Consider the following 26872-nt stretch of genomic DNA (forward strand, 5'->3'; position numbering starts at 1 on the left):
TGAATTCCCAACAATGTGTGTGGTACATTTCCAGAACATAAATGTAGTCAATTCAAGTCCACAAATCAAGAGTAAGAACCTCTGCCTAGTGCCATTCTGTCAGTATTAGAATACTATCTCTATTACTTACTAGCACAGTCACACTGAACAAATTACTATTTTCCTCACCATAAAGTGAGAATAGTAATAATATATACCTCAGAGAGTTATTAAGAGGATTACACTTGAAAATCCACATAAAGAACTTTGAACACCCAGATCACATAAAAAACATGCAAAAAGCATTTACTTTTGATGACATTACTATTATCTTTTGTGGTAGAAATGGCAATGCAATTGCCGAACAAGCAATAGATCAATATCAACAGGTGAGCACCGACAAAGTGAAAACACAGCATCTAAGTGGGGCAGGTTGAGATGACCAGAGAAATCCCCCTATTCTCATCGTAAGGACACATTTCCCTGTAACAAATGGAAATGACAAAATTGCAGTTATTTCATAATTAAATGCTGATTTAGTTGATTTTGGTTTCAGAATAACATATCTCTGAGAGAAAAGTTGACTGGCAAAAAAATAGTACACGGATTGTTTCCCTTAAGCAAATAAAATATCTGACAGATGATTGTGTTCTTAAATGGCTACAAGACACGTTTTTATGAAAGTATAAATCTTGAAATACAGAAAAGTTCTAAGAAAATTATTGCTTTCCAAGTTTTGTGTTTTATCTTTTCAAACATATATTCCAAAAGGCAAGACAGGTTTCTTTTAAAAAGTGTAACAGAATCTAGCATGGTGCCTTCTACTTATCAAATACTAAATTAAATGTTTGTGATGCAGTCTTAAAGTCAGAGAGAATTAGGTTCAAAGTCAAACTTCTACCTATATTTTCTGGGTGGTGTTTAACAAACTGCTTAACCTCTATAAATCTTAGTCTCCCTATTTGCAGTATGAAAGCAAAAGTACCCAAACCACAAGAGTTGTGTGATGATCAAATAAAAAAAAATATGCCAAATATCTACCCACAGTGCCTGGCACACAACCCTTAATAATCTTTCTTCTGTTAACTATGATAGATATTAGCTCAATCATTATTTTCATATTTATCTATATTTTATTATTTCTTAACTCAAAAGCTGGACCTTACTATGCAGATATGGTACAAGGAACTTGCTTGTTTAAAACTTTGAAATAAGGAATGATATCAGCAAAAAAGCTGAGTGAGGAACCCAAACTTCCTCCTTTCTATAAAATCTTTAAAAGAAACTGGCAAAAACGGCCTGAGTCAACTCTTTTGGTATTCTGGAAATTAATTTTAAAACTTGCAGCAACCCAAGGAGTACTTACTCAGGATCAACAGCTGAATCTTGGTAAGAACCGTAAAACTTGTGACATTTAACCTTTTTTCCGTTTTGGAAAAAAAAAAGAAAAGGTGCAGCTCGTTGCCAGCACTTATTTAATTCTACATAAACGCACTCTTTGAGGCTGAAGCAAATCTGATTTTCTTTTTTTTTTTTTTGAGACGGAGTCTTGCTCTTTCGCCCAGGCTGGAGTGCAGTGGCACAATCTCGGCTCACTGCAAGCTCCGCGTCCCGGGTTCACGCCATTCTCCTGCCTCAGCCTCTCCGAGTAGCTGGGACTACAGGCGCCCGCCACCACGCCCGGCTAATTTTTTGTATTTTTTAGTAGAGACGGGGTTTCACCGTGGTCTCGATCCCTGACCTTGTGATCCGCCCGCCTCGGCCTCCCAAAGTGCTGGGATTACAAGCGTGAGCCACCGCGCCCGGCCACAAATCTTTCAATCAATGTGAAAATAAAATATAAAAACTGTTCTCGGAGCTATTTCTAAACAGAACTAACATCAGAATCGTCTGAACCATTAGAATCGTCTATTTCTGAAAAATCAGATTCATCAAATGAATCCTCAGCCAACAGAGTTCCAGAACAATGTTAACATTACGCATACAAATGCTGTATTTTCTAGGATCTGACATTTTCAGTGATCAGGAATTACTACTATATTTTGTAAATGGAAATACCACTACTAAAACCAAAATGCTATAAGTAGAATGATGCATTTTGTTTCCAAAGTAGATATACTAGAGCCATGCAGAAATAATAATAAAAGCGACAGATTTCATGGCAAAGTTATCTCCGGGTAAACACTGTAGCTGCAAGTGCTGCTGGCAAGTATTGTTGGGGCAAATGGGAAAAGAGTTAAATTTACCCTAATCCAATCTTCCATTCGCCAGCTCAGTGGTAGCCTTAAAAACAATACCCTGTAGGCCGGGCGCAGTGGCTCACGCTTGTAATCCCAGCACTTTGGGAGGCCGAGGCGGGTGGATCACGACGTCAGGAGATCGAGACCACGGTGAAACCCCGTCTCTATTAAAAATACAAAAAAATTAGCCGGGCGTGGTGGCGGGCGCCTGTAGTCCCAGCTACTCGGAGAGGCTGAGGCAGGAGAATGGCGTGAACCCAGGAGGCGGAGCTTGCAGTGATCCGAGATCGCGCCACTGCACTCCAGCCTGGGCGACAGAGCGAGACTCCGTCTCAAAAAACAAAAAAAACAAAAAAAAAACAATACCCTGTATTTCCAATAATAGAGGGAGCAGAATGGAACAGATTCACAAAGAGCTGTCTGATAGTTCTCTGGAAGACACGCTGAAAACACTTGTCTTTATTTCTGCCTGACTTGGAACTCACCCAGTACTAAACCATTACCTGGAGTGGGAATTGAAAACATTTACAGTAAGTGTTTTAGTTGTGTGAGGCAACAGATAACAACTGAGGCAAACAACAGAATAATCAAAAAGCTTAGAAGAAAGGATTGGGAAAAGAGATGTTCATAAGGACTACGAAAAACTCACATATATTCCTGGAAATCCAGAAGGCCATATGCTTGCCCATGACTGTGTGCATGCTCAAGAAAGACTTTAGAAGGCCTTAAATCTCACCTCTGGCTGATCTTAACACTCTGTACAAGCAGGAATGAAGGCTAAGGCCTGCCAAAACAGTTTGGCGGAGATCTAAATCCCAGAGTTCCAGCATTATTATACTTAAAATGTCCAGTTTTCAATAAAAAAAATAAGGCATGCAAAGAAATAAGAAAGTAAGACCTATTCACAGGGTAAAAAGCAACTAATAGGAAAGGGCCCAAGGAAAGCACAGACGTAAAATTTACTAGACACAAACTTTAAACTGTCTATACTTAAAACGTTCAAGAGCTAAAGAATACCATATCTAAATAAATGAAGAAAAGACAATGTCAACAAACAGAGAGTATCAATTTATAGAATTTATAAAAATAAAACAAACTCTGGAGTTGAAAAGTACAATTACTGAAATAAAAAATCAGATGTGAGCAAGCAGAAAAAAGAATCCGTGAACTTGAAGATAGGTCCATTGAGATTAACTAATCTAACGACGAGGAAGAATAATAAAATGAAAAAAAATAAACAAAGTGTAAGAGATCTATGGGGCACCATCAAGCATACATACAGATAATGGAAATTCCAGAGAAAACAATTAATCTACACTTCCAAGAAACCCAATTAACTCCAAATAGGACAAATTTAAAGAGGCACTTAGACACATCAAAATCCAGATGCCAAAAACCAAAGACAAAGAATAAATCTCAAAATCAGTGAGAGAAGCAATTCATCACATAATAAGGAATCCTCAACAAGAAAACAGGTCATTTTTCATGGGAAACCACAAATACACAAAGGCAGCAGGATGCCATACTCAAAATGCTGAAAACAGCACAAATCCTCCTCCACCACACACAGAAATTTTCAACCATGAATTCTATATCCAGCATAACTATCCTTTAAACAATAAAGGAGAAATTAAAACACTCCCATGTAAAAACCAACAGAGTTCATCATTTGCAGAGATTTCCCACAGGAATTAATGAAGGGAGTTCTTCAGATTAAAATGGAAAGGACACTATATAGTCCACACAAAGAGATAAAGAGCTTGGGTAACGGTAACCATACATACAGGTAAATACAAAGGACTGCACACAAATATATATTTTTTTAAATTTTAAACATAGATATAATACATTGATACATTTGACTTTGATTTTTTTTTCCTGATTTTTTCTGGTTTGGAAAACAACTGCATAAAGCAATAATCATAAATTTATGTTGATGAGCACATAACATAAAGCTATAACTTACATATTTATATATAACAGCATTTACAGGTACTTCCACTTTGGGAGTGGAGTTGAAACTATGTAGGAGCAAAGTTTTTATTTATTATTAAGGCTGGGTACAGCGGCTCATGCCTATAATCTCAGTACTTTGGGAGGAGGGAGAATCACCTGAGGCCAGGACTTCAAGACTAGCCTGCTCAACATAGTGAAATACCATCTCTACAAAAAACTTTTTTAAAGATTAGCCAGGCATAGTGGCTTGTGCCTCCAGTCCTGGTTACTTGCGAGGTGACGCAAGCAGGAAGATCACTGAAGCCCAGAAGTTGGAGGCTTCAGTGAGCTATGATCAGCCCCACTGTACTCCAGTCTAGAGGGCAGAGCAAGATCTGTCTCTTATTCAAAAAAAATCAAGTTGGTATTAATCCAAACTAGATTTTTAGAAATTAGGATGTTAATTGTAATCCCTAGAGCAATCACTAAGAAAACGAACTGAAAAGCTACAACATGGGAATTAAAATGGTACACTAGAAAATACCTATTAAACACACAAAAGAAGGCAGTAAGGGAGAAGCAGAGGAACAAAATAGATATAATACAAATAGAAAATGAATAGCAAAATAGCAGAAGTCTTTCCTTATTAGTAATTATGTTTAAGTAAAAAGATTAGCAAGGATTTAAAACCAAGATCAACAATTTGCTATCAACAAGAGATTCACTTTAGTTTTAAAGACATTAATAGGATAAAAACATAAGCATGAAAAAAGATATTCCATGCAAATAATAACCAATAGAGAGCTGCAGTGGTTACACTAATCAGACAAAATAGACTTGAAGACAAAAATTGCTATAAGAGACAAAGAAGAACACGAAAAAAGAGTCAAAACATCAAGAGGATAAAACACTTATAAACATATATGTATCCAGCAATAGATTTCCCAAAATACATGAATCAAATATTGAAAGAACTGCAGGTAAAAACAATTCAACAATAATAGTCAGAGCCTTCAATAACCCCACTTTCATAATGGTAACAAAGAATAAATGAATCTGAAAGATAAAATAGAGAAATTCAATGAAACGAAGAACCTGTTCTTTGAAAAGGTAACTAAAATCCACAAGCCTGTAGCAGGACTGACAGAGAGATGATACAAATGTTCAACATCAGGAATGAAATAAAGAGTATCACTAAAACTCTGCAGACATCAAAAGGATAATAAGAGAATACTAATAAATTACTGACACAAATTTGACATCTGAGACAAAATGGACCAATTCCTCTAAAAGCACAAACTATCACATTTCATCCAAAATAAAATAGATAATTTGAGGCTGAGCATGGTGGCTCACGCCTGTAATCCCATTACTTTGGAAGGCTGAGGCAGGCGGATCACCTGAGGTCAGGAGTTTGAGACCAGACTGACCAACACGGAGAAACCCCGTCTCTAATAAAAATACAAAATTAGCCGGGTGTGGTGGTGCATGCCTGTAATCCCAGCTACTCAGAGGCTGAGGCTTGAACCTGGGAGGCAGAGGTTGCAGTGAGCCGAGATCATGCCAGGGCAACAAAAGCAAAACTCCATCTCAAAAAAAAAAAAAAAAAAAAAAAAAAGATAATTTGGATAGCCCTATAACTAATAAAGAAATTGAATTCATAAATTAAAAATTTTTCACCAGGTGTGATGGCTCACACCTGTAATCCTAACACTTTGAGAGGCTAAGGCAGGAGGATTCCTTGAGCCCAGGAGTTCAAGACCAGCCTGGGCAACATGGTGACATCCCATTTCTACAAAAAATTTTAAAAATTAGCTGGGCATGGTGGCATGTACCTGTAGTCCCAGCTACTCAGGAGGCTGAGGTGGGAGGATCACTTAAGACCAGAAGGTTGAGGTTGCAGTGAGCCATGTTTGCACCACTGCACTCCAACATGAGTGACAGAGTAAGACCCCTGTCTCAAAAAAAAAAAAAAAAAAAAAATCTAAAACAGAAATCTCCAGGCCCAGATAGTTGTTAGTGCTTATCAAAAAATCAGTGTAATACACCATATTAATAGAATAAAAGAAAAATATAGTAATATCAAGAGACACAGAAAAACAAAAACCGACAAAAATGCTTTCATGATTATAAAACCACCTAACAACTAGGACTAGAAGGGGATTATTCTCAACCTGGTAAGTGGCATCTATGAAAAATCCCCAACTAACAGTGAAAGGCTGAACACCTTCCCCCTAAATCACAAGATAAAAATTTCTTTTCTTGACACTTCTAATCAGTCTTGTATTGAAGGTTCTAGTCAAGCACATTAGATAAGGAAAAGTAATAAAAGTCATCCTGATTAAAAAGGAAACAGTGAAACTCTATTTGCAAGAGACATAATTTTATATAGAGAAACAAAGAATCCAAAAATAACTTAATAGAGCTAATAAATAAGTTCAGCAATGTTGCAGTATAAAAGATTAACATGGAAAAATAACTCCTATTTCTTTATAATAGCAAAGAACTTTCTGAAAATGGAATAAAGCAACTTAATTTACAGTAACATCAAAAATAATAAAATGCTTAAAAACAAACTTGTCCAAGGAAGTGTAAGACTTGAATGCTGAAAACTACAAAATAGCATTGAAATAAAATTTTAAAAGCCTAAATAAATAAAACGATCTGGTGTACATGAATCGGAAAGGTTATTATTGTTAAGATAATGTCTTGGTCTATTCCGGCTGCTGTAATCGAATACCATAGGCTGGATGTCTTATAACAACAAATATTTATTTCTCACAGTTTTGAAGGCTGGGAAGATAAAGATGTCAGGAGATTCAGTGCCTGATGAGGGCCCATCTGCTGATTCATAGACCAGAGTGACAGTAAGGCCACAAATTGATCTTCTTGCTGTGTCCTTTCATGGTAGAGGAGTGAGAGAGCTCTTTGTGCTCTATTATAAAGGCACTATTCCTGTTCGTGAGGGCACCACCCTCATGACCTAATCGCCTTCCAAACAACCCATCTCCTAACACCATCACATGGGAGTTAGGATTTCAATGTATGAATTTCAGGGGGAACACATCCAGTCTATAGCCAATGGCAATAGTCTTCAAACCAATTTACAATTCCAATGCAACCCTATCAAAATTCCAGCTGCCTTTTTGCAGAAATGGACAAATGAACCACAGAACTGATAGAGAAATGCAAGAGACCCCAAACAGTCAACAATCTTATAAAACACAAACAAAGAGGATTTGTGCCTCTTGACTTCAAACTTACTATAAAGCAACATTAATCAAGACAATGTGGTACTGGCCTAAGGACAGACATGCAGATCAGTGGAAAAAGACTTGAGAGTCCAGAAATAAACCAAAACATCTATCGTCAAATAATTTTCAACAAGGGTGCCAAGATCATTCAGTAGAAAAAAAAACAGCCTTTTCAAAGAATGGTGCTGAGACAACTGGGTATCTACATGCAAAAGAATGACTTTGGACCCCAACCTAACACCATATACAAAAATTAACTCAAAAAGTATTGTGACTTAAATGTAAGACATAAATCATGAAATTCTTAGAGGGAAACATAAGCGCACTGTGTGACTTTGAATTAGGCAATTACTTTTTAGATGCAACATCAAAAACACAAGTAACAAAAGAAAAAATTGATAAATAAGACCGTCAAAATTAAAAATGTGTGTGTCAAAGATTACTATTAAAAAATGAAATGACAAACTACAAAATAGAAGAAAATAACTGCAAATCATATATGTGGTGAGGATAAAGTATTCAGAATACATGAAGAACTCTTACAACTCATGAATAAGAATACAAATAACCCAATTTAAAAACATGAAAAGGGTTTAAACAGGCATTTCTCCAAAGACATGCAAATGGCCAATAAGCACATGAAAAGCTGCTCAAAATTTTTTAGCAGAAAATCAAAATATTTTAGTATCTTTTAGTCAGTCATCAGGGAAGTGCATAAGAAAACCACAATAAGAAACTAACTACTTTGGCCGGGCGCGGTGGCTCACACCTGTAATTCTAACACTTTGGGAGGCCGAGGCTGGTGGATCACAAGATCAGGAGATCAAGACCAACCTGGACAAAACAGTGAAACTCTGTCTCTACTAAAAAAATACAAAAAATCAGCCGGGCCTGGTGGCGGGCACCTGTAGTCCCAGCTACTTGGGAGGCTGAGGCAGGAGAATGGCATGAACCCAGAAGGCGAAGCTTGCAGTGAGCCGAGATCGCGCCACTGCACTCCAGCCTGGGTGAGAGAGCGAGACTCAGTCTCAAAAGAAAAAAAAAAAACAAAAAACAAAAACAAAACCAAAAAAACAACAAAAAAAAACCGCTTCACACATACTAGCATGGCTATAATTATTAAAAATAATAATAAATAGAGAATAATACGTGGGGAAGATGTATAGAGACTGGAACTGTCATACATTGCCAGTGGAAATGTAAAATTATGCAGCCACTGTTGAAACAGGTTTGGCTGTTCCTCAAAAAGTTAAACAGAGTTAACATATGTTCTAGCAATTCTATCGACTGATTAATGGATAAATAAATGTGGTATATGCATAAAATGTATATTAGTCTGCCATAAAAAGAAATAAAAGTACTGACATATGCTATATGGATGGGCCTTGAAAACATTATGATAAGTGAAAGAAGTCAGAAACAAAAGCCCACATACTGTACAATTCCATTCATATCAAATATCCAGAATGACCAAATCCATAGAAACAGAAAACAGGTTCATAATTGCCAGGGGACGATAGGAGGCGGAAATTGGGAGTGACTGGTAACAGAATATTTCTTTTGGGGATAATGGAAATTCCATTTTCTGGAATTAAATAGCGGTAATGGTTATATAATATTGTGAATATATGAAAAACCACTGATTGTATACTTTAAGTAGTGATTTATATGTTATATTTTAGCAATAAAAATTGCAAAAAAAATCATTTTAAAATCAAATCGTTCTCTCCAAAATGCACATATACAACGATTCTTATTTTCATACTCTTTTGATAATGTCCCAAATGTGTCAGGATGTTAGCATCTTTGGAAATCTTTATTCTGATCCTCTCTCTACTACTGTGTACCTCTGTACCTCTTTTAACTGGCATAGGACCAAGTCTCTCCTCTCACATATTCAGCATCTTAAATTGTGGAGTTTTGAAGGGACACTGCCTAAGCATCCTTGTCACATAACCTTGTAAACACCGGTTCTTCAAAATTCCACAATTTAAGATGCTTAATGTTGATATAGGGGTAGATGGATAAATAGCTGTTAGATAAACACATGTAAAAATATAATAAGAAACATTTTCCTAATATTAAACTAACTGCTCTTTCACAGGCTACTTTAGAAGTAATACTAATTCATTTTGTCAAAATTATATGTAAATAATTTGCTCAATAAAGAGTATTTGCTTTAAACTGCATTTATTTACTTCTTTTTATATTTCAAACCTTTTCTATATTTCTATATTCTAAACCAACACTAACATTCTATCAGCAAGAACTTACCCTAAGCATAGGGCCATTTTGAAACACATGTGGCTCATCACAAACCACACAGTATTCATTTAATACAGGGATCCGCTGCTCAGCAAACTCAATTGTCTGAATAAAACAGTAAGGAAAAATAATTAAGACAAGCTCATAAATGATTAAAAAACCCAGTAAGAACTAAAATATTTCTACAATGGATAGAGTTTTGGCTCATACCTGCACCAGGAAGCCACGGTCTCGTATTGGAATGCATTTTGCACCATTTGGCTATAAAAAGCAAAGTAAAAAAAAAAATAATAATTTTTATAAATTTAAAAATGTATAAATTACAGCCTTTTACTCTTTGCAATAGTGAATACAAAAGTGATCTAAGATCACATGAAATATGAATTGAGTCACTGATGACCTCAAAATTAAAAACTTTTTTATTCACTCTATTATAAACACCCTTTCTACCATTACTAATGCAATTTTTGCCTACAGTAAATGAACAGCACTGTTAGCTGCTGATCCTCTAGCAAAAATTACTGGCATCTTTACATGATCACAAAAACTCATTTGTCTGTTACTAATCAGCAAATGCTCATACCTCTTCATTAGGGGACTTCAGTCTTATTTGACAATCAGATACAATTATTCCTCCAAAGAAATATTAGCTACTGAAAGTGTCATAACAGAAAACTATGTATTATGCTTAGCCATATCGGAGGTTATTAAGGCATTTTCTTTTACAGAATGTCTGAAATGATCTTTCTTGGATGAAGCTAACATGGGAAACATTCCACCGTGCAGTTATTCTACATTATTTGCTCTGTGTCCTTAAAACGTATGTTTGAGTAGGAATGGACTTCTAGGATGCTCACGTGAAATTGACAACATGCTCAACTTTTCAGAAAATAAATATACAGTATAGTTTATAATTTAATTTTAGAAGTAAACCTATATAAGAATAACATTACTTTCCTGAAACAGATCTTATTTTTTTCAATTTCATCTCTTGCTGAGTGTTTACACATTAATGGTTAGAGCTAAACACACACCCCCAACATACACACATATATATTTAGCAAAAGGAAACAAAACTTTTCATCAACTATTTTGAATATGTTAATAATATACATAAGATAGGTCTATGAATTTATCACTAGCATGTACTTGGCTATCATGCCAATCATGCTAGTGATAAATTTTGTGTAAGAGTTACTCTTGATAAATAGCATCAAAAGGACTTAAATTATTAAAGTCATCTCCTGGTCCCATGTCCCCGAAAAACGGCTCCAGCATAAAGTGACTTCAGTATAAAATGGACACGAAGAACAACTTTAAGTGAGGCTCTTAAAGTGGTAAATGTTGCCTCTCTCCACAGGTAAAAACATGCATGGGCAAAGTGCTCTTATATATAATTGAAAGGGAATTATTCTTAATTTAACCACAAGAAAAATGTGGTCCTCCACCATTCATGTGAGAAGACCAGAGATTACATACACCTACTTAATGAAACATTAAAATTATATGCTTATTTAATAAGTAAGGGCTTTGTGAATCCAATGCATTTCCTTCTGTTTTTAGTAGCATTTGTTACCATGACAAGAATTTGAACTGGACTTCAAATGAATAGCTATATTTATTTTTTTTTTCAGAACCAAAGCTTACATTTCAGTGGCCAGTTGCAAATGTATGGCATGCAAAACAATATCCAAAAAGATTTAAAAAAAGGTAAATTAAAACAAAGTTTTGCTTCTTTTCTCCACCAGATCTTATAAGAAAAAAAAATTCTACTGCACCTCAGCTAACATTTAAGAACTCAAAATGAAAATATTTACGCACAGCAAGCTGAGAAGATGAAGATGAAGATGGTGTTAGGATACCAATAAGCCCTGAGGTAAGAGAGAGCCTCCTGCCCTCTGCGTTAGGTTCCTTGAAAAGCTCCGTTTTGGATGACTTGGGGGCACTGGAGTAGGACTTGCTGAGCAATTTGTGATTTTTCAGTCCATACAATTCTTCCACTCTGAGATTACTAGAGTAAGACCTGCTTAACAGTTTGTGGGGCTTCAAGTTTGTGTTGTGCTCACATCGCGGATCTCCAGAACAAGATCGAGTCAATAGTTTATGCGACTTTAGGGTGAGGCATTCCTCTGACTTCACAGCTGCAGGGCAAGGACGATTCAAAAGTTTGTGCGATTTAATTGCTGTCATAGTCTGCTCAGCCCTGGGATCGCTGGACAAGGAGCGGCCAAAGGTCCTGTGTGACTTTGTGACACACACATCATCACTCTTGACCGTGCTGGAACAAGTCCTCCGCAGCAGCTTATGCGTTTTGGAGATTCCGTCCTGCTCAGATTTCAGTTTGGATTTGCTTTTGCCACAACCAGGGGGAGGATAACTTGGCGACCTTCAAAATTGAACAACAATTAATACAGGGCAAATCACAGGTATGGCAGACCACGAAGAAAGCTTGTCACGCTCAAACTCAACTTGACTGCGCTAATAAATATTCTACCACCTCATTTTAATATAGCCTACCCAGTTAAAACTGAAATCAAAGGGACTTGAATCCCACTTTTCCTGAAAAGCAAAAAAAAAGGTTCTAAGATATTTTTTCCCTCCTATCTATCCCAAAGCCCTATAATGAAACTAATTTTGGTAGGAAAAACTCTAGGTGATTAGAAAGCAAAGAATGTAATTTTAGCAAATGTAACCAATGTTAAATAAATATTAATAAATCTCTAAACATAGAAATGAATATGTTTTTGATGGAATGCATCTAACTCAGTCTTTTCTTAGAGGTTACAAAGAAAATAAACAGATGCCAACACTATAGAAAGAATGCCTTAAGCATGAACTACATCACACACTCAGCATTTAGTAAGACAATAACGAAGTTGCCTGTCACCAACCTGCGCAAAGTAGAAAATAAATGCAGGGGAGACTTCACTTTCTTCTCTGACAACTTTTTATTGTGCAGGCAACTGGATTTTTCCTTGCTCTGTTTCCACTGCTGCGTAACAAATGTCTGCATGATTCTGTCAATCCAAAGGTAATTCTGTTATCACCATTCCAAGGCAATTTCAATTAATGTTACTGTATTTATTATGTAGAAAATGCATTTATCAAATAAAAGCAAACACACAGAAATCAGTGAGATGCTAATTTAGAATCATACAAGATTTTTCATATGTAGGAAAGCATCATATAGCGAATTACCAGAACTTTACTGTGACTAGTTATATCACAGTAAATGATAATGATTACTATTTAAATAATTAAATTACAATATTACCAGGATATGATAATTCAAATGATAGAAGAATAAAGATATAAACAGAATTATAAAGATGGCCTTCAGGATCAACAACTTGAGCTGAAGTGGCAAAAAAATCTAAATTTTTTTTTGGTGCTAGAAAATCAATTTTTAAGAAAATTTTTGTTACTAATTATAATGCTATTTATTAAGATAGAAGTAAAGCCATTTTCTTTTTACTTGACTTGCTTCGATATCTTCTTCATGAAAAGGAAAGCAAAGCTATAAAATCATACATAAAAAGAAAACACGCAGAACTGGCTCTATGTAGAAATATGTGGTCAGCAAATTATATCTTCAACACAGCCTGTTCACCTTTGAATATACTATACTAAATTTTAAAAACTGGGTATCCTTAAATTTGTTTAGTTAGTATCATAAGGCAGAATGTTGGTAACTCCTAATCTCGATATTTTCTATGTCAAAATCACTCCATCAGTGCTTTATGGTAAAGAATTCCGGAATGTCAACTGCGGACTTGGACACAGTGTTCTTATCTGGGAAAGGTCCTGGGCTTGGATGGCTTCTCTGTATCTCCATTTTCCACATGGCAGTGGCCCTCAACACTAATACTTAAGCAGACATGAAATTTTACAATTAAACATCAAGCATGCAATAAATTAAATGTGTTTTTTTTTCTTCAAAAATAACTTCAGGATTGTCTGTTTTTCATGCTCTTTTCAGTTATTTCTAGCACATTGCTTTGGGATCAGGAAAATGATACCAATATTTGTTTCCCACTTACAATATGTCACGGAGTAAAACAGAAATGTTATATGCACATTTTTCCCTCTAATTTTCAGAGTACCTCCAGCAAGTAGCTGTTATTCCACACATTTCACAAATAAGAAAATGAAATCTGCCCAAGTTAGCATAGATACAAGTGACAGAGTAGTAGTACGTATATTATCAAATATGGGTTTTGATATGTATAACACATGTTATTCAAAAGGGACAGATGTGACTCTTAGCACAACGCCAGTTACTAAGTTCTCAGGATCCTTCAAGTCTTAACAAACTAACTCAGATCGCCAGAAAGTATATCACTTAGGCTTTTTTCTGCTAGTTTTGATAAATTCAGAAGAATAAACAGTTACATACTCAATTATTTTGGGGTCCTTTTAGCAGTGGAAGTGGTGAGAATAGGGGAATAAAACTGCAATAAGTGATGCCATGATTCCAAATTCACAGTAAATTCGCTCAGTCAGCACGAGAAACATTTTATTCATGTGTGAATTTTTTTTTACCCAAAATTTCAGCAGGATTTAAATGTAATAATAAGATCATCATCTCTCCCTCTACCTAATCTGAAATTTCCACTGACACAACCCTTTGTATTAAGCAGATTTTCTTCCCATAAAAAATTGCTACTCCTGTGCACCATTCTCTAAGAAAGATGGCAAGTGCTTGCCTAATCTTGATAAGCTAAGTGGAACAAAAAAACAAACAGGTCAAAATGGCTAAAAATTTTCCCACTTATATATTACATTAGGTTTCAAAGTGTGATTCAACATCTAAAATCAGTAATTCTTAAACTTGAATACCCAGGTACCTGGTTGTTCTTGGATGCAAAAGAAATTGTTTTCTAAAAGACGTTCAATGTTGTGTTTAATTTCAGGGGTAATCTGGAGTTTACATATGAGCACATTTGGTATAACAACCACCTCCTCATAATAGAGAGCCATGAAGAGACTTCAGTATTTACATCTGAGTTTGTGTTTACTATTGTGCTGGCACCAAAAGGAACTACTACCATTGCCAGTGATTGGCTGATGGTAGGGAAAAAAAGAAAAAAATTTCAAGGTAAAGTATACATTTGCATTGCGTCAAGAGCAGATGATGTCACGGCCAACTATGTGAACAAAGGTTCCGGGGCAGTGGACAAAAGCAAGTACATAGGGATGACATCACACTGTTTTACATGTTGATTTCAAAAAACTTGCACTAGAGCAGTCAGTATTATATTCTAATTGTGGCGGTGAAACAGCTTTAGCAAAATAATATCATAAACCAAATTAATGGTATTAATTTGAATTTCAAGTATTTTATTTTGATTTGCACTTTTAAGTTGTAAATTGAATTTCATTTTACAAATGTGGAGCTCTACATACGAAAAATTTATACCTAATTTTATGTTGCACATAAATTTAAGGGAAAACTGAAGATCTGCAATATTTTCCCCCCTTAAACACAACTAAGGTTTGATCAGTGCCGACTCAACATAAAGTCATACAAAAGTCGAAGATTATTTCCATTGTCTGTGATATGCAGAGCCTTTGAATGATAGGATGCCCTATACAAGACCAACCACTATATCTGTGATATCTGTGTCAGGTCAGCCATGAGAAAATACGTAAATATTTTTTCTTTTAGGCTATTTTGACTTCACATTCTCTCAATATTCATTCAATGCCAAACACATATTCCATGTCTCATCTCAAGCAAAGGAATATCTAGGATTATATGAGACGCAGATTAGTTTATGGGTCGTAAGGACTGGTTTGGAGTCAAATTCTGACTCTATCACTTTCTCGCTGTGTGACCGTGAACAGGCTGCTCAACCTCTCTGGGCTTCAGTTACATCATCTAGGAAATATGAGAGTAACAAGGCCTGTTTCACAGAGTTGTTGTAAAGATTAAATGTCTTATTATATGTTAAACACTTAGAATAGTGCATGACATATAATAAGTACTGCATAAGCCTTTGCTGTTGCTATTGTTGATAAGATTATTCTGCTGTCTGAAACCACCAGAAAAAAATTTTCCTGTGAAAAAGTTATTCAGTAAATAAGAGTGTCTTTTATTTACTGAAAACCAACTGATAACAAGGGGCCTAGATTTTAAATTTGCCTTCCTAACTTGATGTATGTTTCTAAGAAAATAACCTCTTTATATTTAGTTTCTTTTTATAAATTATTGTGAGGATGAAATTAGATTGTTAAAATTATGGGATTTTAGGCTGGCAGTGACCTTAAGGATCATAGCCAGATCTACTTATTTATAATTAGGGAAACAAACATATCAGACCAAAATTTCTCAAGGATCATAAAAAAATTCTAATCTATATTAACAAACTTTCCACATAGCTAATATTTATCCCTAAAAGCAAGTAACTCTTTGAAAACATTAATCACTTGGATAGGGATATTAATTAAATATGTTATATATGTTACTAGGTACTTAAACAGTGAAAAAGGCACATAGCTTTCTTTAATTTCTCAGAGTTGAGATTATATCCACAATTTCTTTTGCTGAGCCTATGTAATGTACCCAGAAGCCATTTATTCCTAGACCTGTGTACTTTTGTAAATCTTATCTTATTTTGATCAGCTCCATGCCACTTAAAAATAAAAGTTCGTAAGTGGCTTGCAAAAGTACACAAAGTAGAACAGTATAAAAACAAGGGAGGAAATTGAGTGAGGAAAAAAGCCATAGTATAAAAACATGTGTCAAGGTGAAATGGTACCCAACTTGGATAATGCCATCCATGCACATCATGGAGGTAGGCTCCAGGCTCATCTCCAAGACATGCAAGATCTGGGCACAATGCAGGAAACAAAATCCAATCACAAAACACAAGCAAGTGTCCTGGGAAAGCACACCTAACCCTAGAATGGAAAACTGAGAAAATTTATCCTGTGTGTCCTCATAAGAGAACACTACATTATACAATGTGCTAAACACACATTGTAAATTGAATTTAGTCTTAGAGAGGCAGAATTCTAAACATTAAGGGTTTATTATCTAATTTTTTTTTTTTTAATTATACTTTAGGGTTTTAGGGTACATGTGCACAATGTGCAGGTTTGTTACATATGTATCCATGTGCCATGTTGATTTCCTGTACCCATTAACTCATCATTTAGCATTAGGTGAATCTCCTAATGCTGTCCCTCCCCCCTCCCCCCACCCCACAACAGTCCCAGGAGCGTGATGTTCCCCATCCTGTGTCCATGAGTTCTCATTGTTCAATTCCCACCTATGAGTGAGAACATGCGGTGTTTGGTTTTTTGTCCTTGCGATAGTTTACTGAGAATGATGTTTTCCAGTTTCATCCATGTCCCTACAAAGGACACGAACTCATCATTTTTTATGGCTGCATAGTATTCCATGGTGTATATGTGCCACATTTTCTTAATCCAGTCTATCGTTGTTGGACATTTGGGTTGGTTCCAACTCTTTGTTATTGTGAATAGTGCAGCAATAAACATACATGTGCATGTGTCTTTATAGCAGCATGATTTATAGTCCTTTGGGTATATACCCAGTAATGGGATGGCTGGGTCAAATGGTATTTCTAGTTCTAGATCCCTGAGGAATCGCCACACTGACTTCCACAATGGTTGAACTAGTTTACAGTCCCACCAACAGTGTAAAAGTGTTCCTATTTCTCCACATCCTCTCCAGCACCTGTTGTTTCCTGATTTTTTAATGATGGCCATTCTAACTGGTGTGAGATGGTATCTCACTGTGGTTTTGATTTGCATTTCTCTGATGGCCAGTGATGAGGAGCATTTCTTCATGTGTTTTTTGGCTGCATAAACGTCTTCTTTTGAGAAGTGTCTGTTCATGTCCTCTGCCCACTTTTTGATGGGGTTGACCTAAAACCATTAAAATCCTACAAGAGAACCTAGGCAATACCATTCAGGACACAGGCGTGGGCAAGGACTTCATGTCTAAAACACCAAAAGCAATGGCAACAAAAGCCAAAATCGACAAATGGGATCTCATTAAACTAAAGAGCTTCTGCACAGCAAAAGAAACTATCATCAGAGTGAACAGGCAACCTACACAATGGGAGAAAATTTTTGCAACCTACTCATCTGACAAAGGGCTAATATCCAGAATCTATAATGAACTCAAACAAATTTACAAGATATCTAATTTTATATTTGCATATCTTTGAACTCAACACTGGGAATTTATAGGAATGTTTTTCCTTTCAAATGTGGTAGGCACACAACTCACATTTGAGTAGTGCTGCCTCAATTTAAGTCATAAAAACTTGAGAAAATTCTAGAGCTCTGTAATACGTACAAAATCCTAGATATCATATATGTGGCTTCCTACATCAGGCAAAATGACCTCAGTAAGTTCTCTATTTCATATATCAAATATAGTTTCAATATGTTTTCTCTTAGAATATTGCTCAGTATGAAGCCCACATGTGATGCCAAATTTAAATCCATTAAAATAAAAGTGATCATATAGACTGCATCATTATGAAAGGCCTAAACCAGGCTTTAAGCATACAATTATCTAATGGTCTTTCTTGACAAATTTACGTTTAAGCTAAATTTGCAGATTTGGAAGAATAATCCTCTGGGAATTCTCCATAAACACAAATTCTTAAAGCTGATATTAAGTATAGAAGTTATTGTTTATATTCTGACCACGGCAAACTGAGGTACGTGCCTAAATTTTAAAATTCAGTTCAAATGGGGTGGCTTTATGTCTTCTTATGAAATCAAGGCTCATCTAGACTCTATGTCTAAAGAGAAAGCTGTATTCCCTCTATGTGGAAGGCTGGTGAAGGAGACCATGTGGATGGTGTCGTTATTTTCTTCAGGGAAAACCACAACAAGCCCTCTGGATGTATACCAAAACACAGGCCAGTGGGTCCCAAAGGTCTGTGCCTTAGATCACATCAGCGATCATCTGATTTTAGAAAAATCTGAGAACCAATTCTTGTGTCTGTAATTTATCAGTGTTCTCTATTTACTTCTAAGATGCAATTTTTTTCTTTCTGGTGCCACTGTATCCTGGCTTTATCAGTGTTTTCTTTTTCTGTTTTTTTAAAAATAGATTTTTATATAAAATAGACTTAAAGATCATAAAACAAAATCAAGGTCCACACAGGAAATAAAGTGTTTAGTTAAAAAACCAGTGTTTCAAAGCGGTAGGAATGGCAAGCGGGATAGTGCAGGAGTCCAGGGCCGGTGGCTGCTAAACTGATACCACCTCTGGGCCCCAAGGAATGAGCAGTGGCAGCCCTCAATAGAGCCCAGTAAGAGAGAAAGTCATGTACACGTTGCAGCCTGGAGCCGAGCAGCAGGCTTCGGTGGAAGGACTGGTCGGCTCAGGATGACCTCCTAGGAAGGAAACCAGAGCGGTAAGTACTTCCATCTTACTCTCCCTCCTCCCTCTACTGGTCACGTTCGGGACTCAGAGCCTGTGTCCACACAGGTCAGCCTCCCCAGGTAGAGTGCAGGGTGCTGGAGGAAAGAGAGTGGACTGGCAAAGCAGTAGGACTAGCCCAGGTGGAAAAGTGAGCCTTGCTAATAAATGATCAACGCAGCTCTTAGCATCATGATGACTTCCTCTCTTGAGGGGCTTGCTTCAAAAAGTTCTTATTGAATAGAAGGTTTTTGTTTGCTTTAATGAACAAAATGAGAACTCAGTTCTCTTTGGTAGAAATTTATTTTTTGCACTTTAGCAAACTTACTTTTTCAGCTGATGTCCCAATCCAAATCGCTCTTTTGTGGAAATCTGAAAGACATCAACAGTGGGCACTGGAAAGGAAAAAGGATCACAGTTACATATTGACTTGAAACTGGAACTCAACCATCAGCCAGAAAAAGGCTGAAACTGCATTATATATGTGCATATACACATTTAAAAACAGTGTACATGCAGTCCTAAACAATGCTATTTATGCTATATGCACATAGGAGATCATTATTGGCCATTATATATTAATGTATAATATATATTATACATTATAATAATATAATGTATAATATATATCATACACTAATATTGTATAATAATATACAGTATAATGTATAATATATGTAAATGTAAGAAAGAATGATCTCCAAATAAGCAACAGCTGAACTGGCCACATGTAGGACAGTTAGTGCATTATTTTTTAAGTGGAAGAAAGACAACATGTTTGCATCTACATACATCATTTTCAGAATAAAACAATGGGAGATGAGAAGGCACAGGAGATTTCCTTTTCACGTGGTTTGTACTTTTACCAGGTATATATATATATGTTTGTATATATATATATGTACATATAACATACATACATATATACAAATATATATATGTTTAAATCGGTAACTAAATGTATAAAAATACTAAACTAAATATATAACTAAATATATAAAAATATATGTTTAAATCGGTAACTAAATATATAAAAACACATATATACATATATTTCTTTAAATCAGTAATTATGCTAATTAAATTAATAACTTCTCTCAGAAAAGTCGCTCATTTTTCATCATTCACTGGTTTAAGAGTATCTCTTGCACTCATTGCTCTAGTCATTTCGGACGCAAGAGTAAAAACACACCCATGAAGATCCCTGCACCCATGAAGTCTGAAGTCCAGTGGGAGAAGGAAGATGAAAAACAGATAGAAAAGTAGATACAATGCTAGATGGCAATAAAGGCTCTGGAGAAAATATGGGGAAAAATATATGGGCTGCAGCCTATGTGGGCTGAGGTTTAAATGTTAGATAAGAACAACCAGGAAGAAAATGTCCCAGCCAGAGCAAAGAACAAAGGCAAAGCCTCTGAAGAGAAAATATGCTGAAATATCCTAGGAACAGCTGGAGAACAGTGTGGGGAGAGGACTGAACAAGGTCTCATGTCAGGAGATGAGAGCAGGGAAGGAACGTGGCGGAGCTGTGCAGGATCAACTGGTCAAAGAGCAAAGGGGAAAACAGGAAAACCAGTCAGGAACTTACTGCAACAAGTGAGGCAAGATATATAGAACTTGCGTCCATGGAGGTGAAGAACATTTTGGATTCACACTTCTAGGAGAGTGGACAGATTTTGCGGGTGGACTGGATTTGAGGTGTGAAAAAAAGAAGAGTTAAGGATGAATCCAAAGATTATGGTCTGAGCAACCAGAGGGATGAAATTTACCAATTCCTACAATGTGAAAGACTGCAGGAGAAACAGGTTTGAAAAGGCAGATAAGACTAGTTATTTGACCAAATACTTTAAATTTGAGATGCTTATTTCATACTAAAATGGAAACGTTAAGAAGGCAAATGGAGAAGCCCAGCATTTAGGCATTAAAGGTGAGAGGAATGTACTAAAGATATAAATTTGGAACAGTCAGAGTATATATATATATATATATATATATTTAAAGGCATGAGGCTGGATGAGAAACCACTCAGTGAGTCTATGTAGGTGGAGGAGAGAGAAAGTCTGAGGATTAGGCCCCGAGCCCAGCTCAGCAAAGAAGGCTGGGGAGGAATGGCCAAGCGGATGGAAGATTCCAGAGTGCTGCTATCTAGACACAAATTCAAAGAAGTTTTTCAGGCCAGGCATGGTGGCTCATGACTGTAACCCCAATACTTTGGGAGGCTCAGGCAGGTGAATTGCTTGAGCCCAGGAGTTCAGGACCAGTCTTGAAAACATAGGGAGACTCCATCTCTATTTGAAAAAAAAATTAGCCAGGCATGGTGGCATATGCCTGTAGTCCCAGCTACTTAGAAGGCTGAGGTGGGAGGTTGAGGCTGCAGTGAGCTGTGATAATGCACTGTACTACAGCCTGGGTAATAGAGCAACAACCTATCCGAAAAAAAAAAAAAGATTTTCAAGGAGGAGGTAAACAACTGTTGTGAAATACTGCTAAGTCAATTAAGATGAGTACTCAAATAGGTTATGAGTCATTTGGCAAGAATGAAGTTACTGATGACATTGACAAGAGCAGTGTTTGAGAAATGATGGGACCAAAACCTGACTTGAGTGGATTCAAAGAGAGAAAAGAAAAAAGAAAATGAAGTAAGCTAATAGAGACAACTCTAATCAAGGAAATTAACAGTCAAAAGAAGCAGAGTATTAGGATCCCAACTGAAGAGGGATTTGAAGTCAAGAGAGTTTTTTTTTTTTTTAAGACAAGAGAAATATTTGCTGATGTGAATCTTCTAAGAGAAAAAGAGAAATGAATAGTACAGGAAGGAGGAGGAGAACTGAATTGCTGAGATGGTGTCCTAATTATGTGAAAGGGAACAGAAACTAGTGTGCAAATGAAAAGATGACACGTAGGAGCTTAGATAGTGCCATTCACAGCAAGAGGTAGGGCAGCAGATAATTAGAGCAAAGACTGTGTTGCTCATAGGAACTTCTCAGATCACACATGCTCTACATTGTAAGCCAAATGGTATCCCCTGTTGGCCACTACTCTGGGACACAAATGCTCCATCAATCAAGGAAAGTGGGTGTTTGTATCACCAAAAAATTAGTTCCTTTTCTAAGAGCTCCCTAATTCTTGTACAAAGAGTAAGGTATAGAGTAAACACCACTCCAATCCCACTTATCCTAAACCCAAGGCTATCAAAATTCAAAAGTGAATAAAAACATTCTAACATCTTGAAAACCTCAGTGGAATTAAATGAGAAAGCACTGTATTTTCTCTAAGAAGATTTAAGAAGATACAGTCTCTTCAGAGGCAGACAGAAGAAGTGGGAAGATGAGGGCAGAGAAACAAAAGAGATCTAGCTATAAAAATGTAGAAAAATCCGAAATGCACTAGAACTAATGCCTTTACCAGAGAAAACTGGGTATGATACATAACGTAGAAAGAGAGAAAGAAGGATTATATAATACTAGACACAAATGTTTATTCAGAACATACAAATTATTCCTATAAATTAATACAAACACCAAAACTTAATCATACTATGCATGACTAGAAAGTGTTAATATTTATCAAAATAAATTTTCTAGAAAAATATAAATTTCAAACATTGACTCAATAGCATAAAATCTAAATGACCTATAATTTTGGAATACACTAAAAGAGTTCATAAAATTCTAAAATTTCCAGAATTCATAATTTGTAATTCATAAAATATTCCAAAATTCAAGTTCTAAAACACATATTATTATTAAAATAAATGTAATTAATTATATTCAATATACTAATGAAAGATGTTAATAACAGAGAAACAGGGGTTTGGAGTGTATGGGACCTCTGTACTAGCTGCAATTTTTCTGTAAATTTAAAACTTTTTAAGTTGATTTTTAACAATATTTTAAAAAATTAATACTTTCTTGATAATCAATAATGAGTTAGAAAATAAAATGAACTACAAAAGTTTAATTATGCAAATAAGTACTCAGGAATAAACACAGCTAAAATTAGTGACCTAAGCAAAAAGAGCAAACAAAAAACAACAACAACAAAAATCCCCAGAACTGTACTGATACATAAAACTAGGAACTACAAATAAATGTTCTTTTATAAGAAAAGTAAGAACTTGACAGAAAGTACTAGTGATATATTTTCATGTTTTAAAAAAAGGTCAAAGTTATTCAATGTTTTCTTATCTCTCATATAACTGCAGTTAGGAAGTGAGGGCTGCCCAAGATATGTGGAAATTATTCTAATGCACTGATCATGCAAGCACAGAGGTACCAATAATGAGATGATATGCACAGAAATCATTTTAAAGTAAGGTTAGTTGTTTATCATTTTCAACTAAAAACAGCTTTGTCCTTGAGATGAAAAACTGCATCTCTATATCAGTAATTCCAGAAAATACACATTATCATAAAAGTGATAAATTATAACATATCTTTAAAGTATATTTCCCCATATATAATACAAATAATCCTTATCTTTAGTTTCAAAGTGGATAAGGAGGTATATGTCTTCAATTCGTATCACTCCTGTTCTCTCACAGATATACTGTCAGATTAGCTGTAGCCAAATACTGATGTTTAAATAGCTGTTATTTATACATTTCCAAAATGTAGGAATAAATCCTTTTCAAAAAGAACTGTTAAGTAGGTCAGTCTAAATCTTGAATTAGCCATACATTTTTGCAACTTCATTTTACTATAAATGCTGATACCTTCCAAAGACACATTGCAAACACTCTTTTTAAATCACTGATTTTTTAAATCACTGAATTTTGTTATTTCAAAAAGTTTTCATAAAAGCATGAAATATCAACTTTTCATAAATATCACTGTAAAAGACTTTTGCATGAATTGAACCCACTAGCTATCAACAGCTAACATACTAAAGGGATTTGTAAGATAAACAATAATAAAATTCAAAGACAAGAAACACATTCGAAAAATAAAGGTTTGACAAAGCAACATAGAGAAGGAAAATTCTAAATGGTTAACAGATATTTGGAGAAATTCTGATGAGTAAGTAGAGCCATGCAATTGAAATGATGATGAGTATGTGCTCTCAGCTCAGATTAGACCAGCCCATGAAAATTCCACTCTTCATAAGTTAACTGTCATAAAGTCCATGAAATAAGTTCTTTAAGGACATTCTTTGCAGCACTGATTATGGCATCAGGGATCTGAACACAATGTAGGTGGCCATCACTAAGAAAGCAAATATGTAAATTGTAGTGGATCTATACTGTAGTATATATTAGTATACATACAGCAACAGGGCCAACAATTCTGTTGCTGTCTTAGCAACAGAAGTGGTTAAGAGAATAAAATCTAGAGCACGATAGCATTTATGTAAATTAAAAAATGTCTAACAGCACTATGCATTTGACAAGGATATACACATAGGCCATTGTGTTTTGTTTGCTCTCAAGTCCACCTTTAGGCTTCATTTCCACAGGTCCCTTGCCAACTACCTTCCGGTTAGGTTTGACCAATGGAAGCACCGGTTGGACTTGAGGAAGAGAAAGAGAAAGAAAGAGAATCAAGGTATTATTTCCCTTCTTCTTTCCTCCCTTCTACCCCATCTCCCTTCCCCATCTCCCCTTCCCTCTTCTCTCTTTTCCCTCCTATTCCCTTATCTCTCTTTGTTTCTCCTCTCCTCTCTGTCTTATGTGGGCATCTTTTAGCAGTTGCCATATCTTCTCCATGGTTGCAGCTCTTTACCAGACATGTCCTATTTCTGTGGCCCTAACTCCTACAGAGCAACTCCTGACATGGTTCCAGAACCTGTAAGATTTCCCTGATATTTGGATTCTGCCGCATACCATCCCTTTCCCAGTGTCATTCCAGCCCCAAGCGACTGTAGTGATCTCTTGCTGTCATCTTCCCTAGTGGTCTCCTGCTACCACTCTCTGATGAGCTTCACCATCCTGTTTTCCTTCCCAACTTTTTAGCCACTGGATTAACTAACTCCTTATGTTTATTTTTTTTACCTGAGATACTAGAGTGATTTGTTTTCTGATTGGATTCTAACTGATGTAGTATCAGATATTGGGAGTGGTCCCAGGCAACACACCGTAAAATGGGATACTGAGATTGGGCGGTTCATCTGCTTAACCTTAATAAGGTGGTAACTTCTTTACAGATGGAAGCTGAAATAATGGTATTCTGTGACAGGCAGAGGCATTATGGGCACAGCACAAACACTCTTCATAAATAATTTCTTTTTTATTTGCTAGCAATAATCCTAATCATAGGCTAGAATAAAACCTAATTATTCTCCTGGAATAATAAGTTAAAGATTCCTTTTTAGTAACACTGTCTCCAGTTCTATTCATATATTATACATTACTGCACATTTTCAATCATATTTTCCTCAAATTTTCAACAAGAAAAAAAATCTCTTAGGGAGTTTACTAGTAAAATGGTAATGTGAGTGAATACTTTTGCACAAACACAATCATAACCAGTGCCTAACAGAAATAGGAGAAAACCAGTGAAAAGACCAGAAACTTGGAGTAATGCCATCCCCACGTGAGAAATGCCCAGCAAATTTTGCACAAACAGAGCAAATGGAATCAATCTTAAGGGGCCCTACAGGATGGATGCAAAACTCTCCATTCTATGAAAGAGATAGATGCTATAATACAAGTCAACCACTGCTGACACCTCTCAAAATAGGGAGCAAATGAACCCTAAGGCACAGAGGACACGCCGGATTGGTCTGGCAGGGCTTCCTCCCTCAGCAGATGCTGCCTTCTTCTTGACCCTGGACCCACCATCCTTAGGTCAAGTTCTCTCAGAAGCAGACCCTGAGTGCAGACAAGGGGCAAATAATGTATTCGGAACTGTTCTCAGGAGGAAGCAATAAGAACAAGTGAGAGGGGGGTAGATAGGAAAAGAGAAAAAGCCAAGCAAGGGTACAAATCCAGGGAAAGTTCTAGTTTCCACCCCATCTTGTAGGTAAAACTGGAGCATGCATTACAACTTAGAATTTGTACAGAGTTGAAACAGAGTAGCTAGGCCACTGTACCCTCACACTAGTGACACCTAAAGAGTGAAGGGAAGATAAAAAAACTGCCAAGTACTTACCTGCACTCCCCAGGAAAGAGAAAGCTTATTTGTCTAAGGACAAGCTACTGAGGGTGTCAAGTGGAGCTGTTAGCAGCCAAGGGTGCAGAAATGGGGATGGGAGCAAGACCTGGGAAAGGGGACCCAGGGGAACAGGGTGGAGCACTAGCAGAGCTCGCAGCCCTCCCCTCCAGCGGGCAGATCTCAGAGCTGCCGACTCTAAAGTAGGGTCAGTGTGGAATTCTCTTTCTTTCCTCTTCTTAATGGGAGAAATTGTTCACACATCACACTAATTTCCAAAAGAAGAACAATTTCCACTCTTGCTTGTATATAATATTGAGGAAAACAAAACTCCATCTATAGGAATAAAATAATAAATCTTTGACAATTACTGATTTATATTCACAACAAAATTCAAAACAACACCAAACAAATAAAACGAAAGTGACTGGTGATAAAGAGGAAATAATACGGAATCAGTAAAGAATGCGGCCAAATTAAAAATACAATGGGAACATTAAATTTAAGATGAAATGACTAAAACAATTCACTCAGTGGAGCAGAAGATAGATTGGAAAAAACATATAAGGTTTTCAGATATGAAGGATTAAAGAATTAGAGAAATGAAAAACATGGAGGACAAAAGAGTTAGATCCAACCAGCATATTGGGATTAGCAGGTAAAGAAGGAATAATCAATAATTACATAAAATGTACGTGA

The 26872-nt window shown here is 36.1% G+C and overlaps 1 protein-coding gene across 1 annotated transcript in view; it reads right to left on the reverse strand.

Annotated features, from left to right (window-relative positions):
• PARP8 (poly(ADP-ribose) polymerase family member 8) overlaps positions 1 to 26872 on the reverse strand; it is a 190625-nt gene that overhangs the window by 45948 nt on the left and 117805 nt on the right. The window contains 5 exon segments of the mRNA XM_055254311.2: positions 9683 to 9778; positions 9884 to 9934; positions 11495 to 12059; positions 12565 to 12690; positions 19414 to 19480. Of these exon segments, the coding sequence (XP_055110286.2) occupies positions 9683 to 9778; positions 9884 to 9934; positions 11495 to 12059; positions 12565 to 12690; positions 19414 to 19480 (905 nt within the window).

This window comes from Symphalangus syndactylus, chromosome 18 (assembly GCF_028878055.3).
Source record: "Symphalangus syndactylus isolate Jambi chromosome 18, NHGRI_mSymSyn1-v2.1_pri, whole genome shotgun sequence".
Classification (NCBI taxonomy): Eukaryota; Metazoa; Chordata; class Mammalia; order Primates; family Hylobatidae; genus Symphalangus; species Symphalangus syndactylus.